The sequence below is a fragment of the Vombatus ursinus genome, unplaced genomic scaffold (genome assembly GCF_900497805.2).
Source record: "Vombatus ursinus unplaced genomic scaffold, bare-nosed wombat genome assembly UNPS02014818.1, whole genome shotgun sequence".
Classification (NCBI taxonomy): domain Eukaryota; kingdom Metazoa; phylum Chordata; class Mammalia; order Diprotodontia; family Vombatidae; genus Vombatus; species Vombatus ursinus.
The window spans coordinates 3,800,263-3,805,387 of NW_020954596.1; the positions used below are offsets into that span (position 1 = coordinate 3,800,263).

General features: G+C 50.1%; 1 protein-coding gene across 1 annotated transcript in view; it reads left to right on the forward strand.

The window, feature by feature from the left end:
• The window catches only part of ADAM33 (ADAM metallopeptidase domain 33), a gene marked incomplete at its 5' end in the record, with an annotated part of 33,821 nt that overhangs the window by 14,936 nt on the left and 13,760 nt on the right, over positions 1-5,125 (forward strand). Inside the window, 1 exon segment of the mRNA XM_027836265.1 lies at positions 248-327. Coding sequence (XP_027692066.1) covers positions 248-327 — 80 coding nt within the window.

Consider the following 5,125-nt stretch of genomic DNA (forward strand, 5'->3'; position numbering starts at 1 on the left):
ACACACACACACACACACACACACACACACACACACACACACACACAGAGGAATGATACAACACTCCCTTTCTTTCTGGGTCTCCCCTCTTCCCCCTCTCCCCAGCCACCTTCTTCTAGTGCAGAAATCTTTCTTGGCATCAAAATTCAGTCCTTCTTGCTGCAAGATGGGCCTTTGTACTTTGACCGCAGCCATGGTCATCTCTCAGGAATCTCCCCTCACCCTTTGCTCTGTATCCCCCTCCCAGGACTTCCCTTTGGAGAGCCAGTCACCCCCCACTGGGTACTGGGCAGCCGGAGCCGTCGGGAGATCACCACAGAAGAGACGGTCAGTGCCACAGCAGGGTTCTCCCCCCTCCCCGAAGGAGCCATTTTGGAGGCAGGGAGCTGGTTGGAATGACTTCTGCCCACATTTCTTGGGAGCCCAAGACAGCAGTAGCTGTCTTCTCTCACCCTCAGTGGGCACTATGCCCACAGCCATTGCTTCCTTCACTCTCGAGGGGCTCCAGCTGTTGTATGTAGTCCTGAAAAACCCATCCCCACACCGCTCCCAGCATGCTGCATTCATCAAGGCCAAGATGCTGTGATGCCCAGTGGGGAGGGCAAGGCCCAGGTTCTGTTCTGCTTGTCATCTCTTTTTCTCTTGTCTTCTCTCCTTCACCTTCTGTCATAGTATCCTAGGGAGCTCCTAAACTCTTACTACTCTTAGCTTTCCTCATCCTCTTCTTCTATTTTCCCTTCTCTGTCTCAGTTTCCCCCTTTCTTCCTCAGTTTTCCTGAGGTCTTCCATTGAACTACCCAGGATTTTCTCTAATTCTGCTGTCTCCTTGGTTCTCCAGATGATGCACCATCCCAGACAAAAGTGATGTGTGTATGTGTGTGGGGGGGGGTGCCTATCTGGATTGTAATCTTGTCCCTCCTTCAGAATTATTCATCTCCCCCTGGGGGTGTTTGGCTCAGTGTCATCTGTCCCCACCTCAGAGCAGGGTCCCTGGTGGGAAACTGAGCCACAGACACCTCAGTCTCTATAGGCTGAGCAAGAGGAGACCTAGAGCCAAGAAGGGCGGGGATTCAAACAAGCCAGAAACATGTGGATCTCATTATCCTGGGCCACCGATGCACACACATGGAAGTCATTTCTCTGCCTCCCCCCCCCAGCCCCCAGCCAGATCAGGTTCTCCCACCCACCACCCCTCCTTTCCCTTCCAGGAACTCGGCCCAGCCCTGACCCTGGCTGCTGCACTGCACCCCCCCAACATACCCCTCTAGGGCAGGGGAATGTTTAGTCTCTCAAACAAAACTCCCAGGAATTTTACCCTGGCTTCCCCCAAACTCCCTCCCCTTGCCCCCTATTCTGTGCCCCCAATATTGTCCCGCCCTCCTTCCAATGCAGGGAGGATCTCTCTACACACATTCTAGCCAGTTCCCACAGCCCTTCCATCCCTAGGGACCTCCCTTCTCAGCTCGTCTGTCAACATTAACGCCTATTCTGCTTACAGGGACCAGATTTCTGCCTTCCTTCTTATTCTTTACAGTGGCTCCAGGCCTAAAGAGAACAGTCTCATGGACTATCAGAGCCAGATTGGACCTTAGAAACCAGCTGGCTCAATGCTTGCATTTTACAAAGGATGAAACTGAGGCCCAGAGAGGGAACTGACCCCAACTCACACACAGAATTAGGAACCTACACCAGGGTCTCCTTGAGCACTCCTTGGCTCAGGTCTGCCTCTCATGATGAGGATGCATCTCCTCCCCATTGTTGTTGACCAGAGAAGAAGTGAACCAGACAATCAATTCAGAGAGGGGAGAGAAGAGAGTAGTGGGGAGGGACAAATAGTCAAGACAACTTTCCTGCCGTCTCTTTTTAGGGACCAGACCTAGAGTGAAAGGAGCAGAAACTTGGGCTTCTTAGCAAGTCAACAACTTCCTCCCCTCCTCCCATTCTCTGAGATCCTCCGCCTTCCTAGGAACCTATACAGTTCTCCAGTTCTGATTATAGGGCTAGCCTGGGCTCATCCCTCTACAAGGGGGAAAACTTAGTCTCTAGGGAGTCAAACATTTCGGTCTCTGCACCCTCCAGTCCAATCCAATATGGTAACCTAGATCTGTACCACCCTAGGACTACCAGGTGGTTTGGTGGATAGAGAGAGTGCTGGACTGCAGTTCAAATCTGACCTCAGACACTTACTAGCTGTGTGACCCTGGGCAAGTCACAACTTCTATCTGCCTCAATTTCCTCACCTGTAAAATGGTGATAATAATAGTACCCACCTCCTGGTGTTGTTGTGAGGGTCACAAGAAATAATACTTGTAAAGTGCTTTGTAAGTTTTAGAGCACCATATAAATACTAGCTATCATCATCATCATCATCATTATTATTATTCAGATCTTGGCCCTTCTACTGGCTGATCTTGGATAAGCCCTTTCTAGCTGCATGATCTTGAATAAGCATTTTCTCCTCTCTAGGACTCAGTTTCAACGATGGGGTTGAACACGCTGGTCCCTAAGGCCCCTTCCAACTTTGATTTTCTGTGACTCTGGGTGATCTCTAGGTGTCAGAAAAGTGATGCTCTCTCTTTCCAGCTTGGGGTGGGGGTTGAGATGGGAAAAGCAGGTAGTGTTCAGGCCCCTCAGCTGTAAAGTGGGAATGATAACAGTACTTACCCCATAGGGCTGTCAGGAAGACAAATGATATCATATTTATAAAGGGCTTAGCACAGTGCCCGTCATGTAGTAGACACTATATAGACACTTATTTCCTTCTCTTCCCCTCTCTAATTTCAGCCTCCTCTAGAGGGAGCCTCACTGCCTGGGGTAATGTGACTGTTCTCTCCGTCACTGGCCCCTTAGTGCACATGTCAGAATCACACACCTAGCAAAAAGGTGATGGGAAGCCAAGGATGACTGGGTACCAGCCAGATAATGAAATGAGAGGCCATGCCATAAGAGCACTCTGCTTATCATTAATGAAACTTAGCCCTGTGAAAACCAATTCCTCCCTAAATTCAAGAATGGGGACAAGATGGGGAAGGAGTCAGAGACGGGGAGAGAAAGAAGACCAAGTGGTGGAAAGTCAAAGGGAAGAAACAGGGAAAAGGAAGGGACAGAGATTTGCAATTGGACAGTCTGGGAGAGAGGAGGGGTAGAGAAAGGGAAAGGGGATAGAGAGGAAAGGAGAGCCTGCCCCTCAGGAACATGCCCACCCCCAGGGGAGAGCAGGATAGATATGGAGCTGTGTCCTAGAGAAGGAATTTGCCCAGGGCTGCCCAGAATGGGGCCATGAAGGGCTGAGTGGTGGAGACAGACAGACAGAGGCAGGTGGGATCATCCCAGAAAGTGCAGATGGCAATGATGACGTCATGGGACAAAAGGCAGAGGAGGAGGGGTAACAAAAATGTGAACTCTCAAAAATGAGAGACTGGGCGTGAGCTAGGCTTAGGAGACAAGAAAGTGTGACCTAGGGAAGGGGAGAGACAGAAATGAAGCCAATGGGATGACTGAGATGGGGAGAAAAGGGGCTGAGAAAAGAGACAGAAGGACATATTGGGACAGAATGAGTCGAGATGAGAGATACCAGAGACCAAAAAAGTGAGAAATAAGGACAGACCATAATACACCAACAGGAAGGGACAGAGACTTGCAGATTGCCAGAAGAAGAAGAGAGAGACTGGGCAGGGATGAGGGGTAGCACCATTTTTGGACTTTCCTCTCCCCCCCCCCCCCCGCCCCACTGCAGGGTACATGTTTCCCAAAAAAGCCTTAGCCAGGCTGGTGACCTCATCCTTTGGGCATTGGGAAGAGGGGGTGGGGAGAAGGGGGCTGGACTTGGGACTGTCCTGTCCTGTCCTTCAACACCCTAAGCTGAGAAAGGAGGCCCCAGGATCTGGTCCAGGGTCTCTACTGGAACTCAGCAGAGGCAGGCCTTCTGCCCTCTCCCACCCTGCCTAGGAAGTATGGGGGAGGGGACTGGGTATGATGGCATGAAATGGAGAGTACAAACATTCCAGTCCCTGATGTCAGGGTGAAACGTAGAACCAGAGGATTCAAATGCCTCTGCCAGGGTCACACAGCCAGAGCAGCCTGGGGAAGGAGATGGGGTTCTGGCTCCCAGCTTAGCCAGAGAAGAGACCTTCCTCTACCCTCAGGCTCTGAAATGCAAGCCCATGGTCGGGAAGCTTTGGCAGAAGGGAGTGAAGTTAGACTCATGAGGAAAGGGAGAGAGGAGGAGCAAGAACTGAAGACAGCGGAGCAATCAGAGCTAAAGACAAAATGCAGAAAGGTGGTGAGAGACACAGAGGGAAAGCAACATGGACCCAGAAGGACAGAGGAAGAAAATAGAGAGAGACAAAGCCAGAAGAAAAGAGACAGAAAAAGGAGAGAGATGCCCATAGGGAGGCAGAGAGAGAGAGAGAGAGAGAGAGGCCAAGGGAAAGAGAAGAAAGATATATTTATGCAGTTAGAGAAAAAACAGACAAAGAAAAAAATAACAGAGAGAGAAGAACAATGAATCACAGAGTCAGAAAAAATTCCACCCGAACATCACTGACATGTGCTTACTCAACCAACCAATGCTTCTCTTCAAGACATCCCACAGCCCTGACTCCTGTAATGGAGAGTTCCCTAGAGCCTGGTGCAGCCCATTTCACGCTGGGGCAGTTACCATTGTTAAATTCTTCCTTAAATCTAGTTCTTGGGAGCTTCCACATCCTGCCCCCAGCTCTGCCCCCTGGGGACCCAGCAGAACAAGTCTAAATGCCCATCCTTCTTCTTCATGAAGCATCTTTCAGAGGCTTGATAGAGATCGTGCCTTCCCTGATCTGACCCACTCCCCCCTCCCACTTTGAAGTTTTCTTCAAGTTAAGTGACTTGAGTCTCTTCAATTGTTCTTGCTTTGACCTGGCCAGTACCTTTACCACCATGGTTGCCCTTCTCAAGTAGTGTCCCAGTTTGTCAGACTTTTCTAAATATATGGTGCTCAGGACTGAACAAAGTACTGTGGATGTATTATGAGTAGGGCAGAAATCATTGACTTCTTCATGGTCTTCCTCTCTTAATGCTGCCCAGGACAGCATTAGTTTTGTGTGTGTGTGTGTGTGTGTGTGTGTGTGTGTGTGTGTGTGTGTGT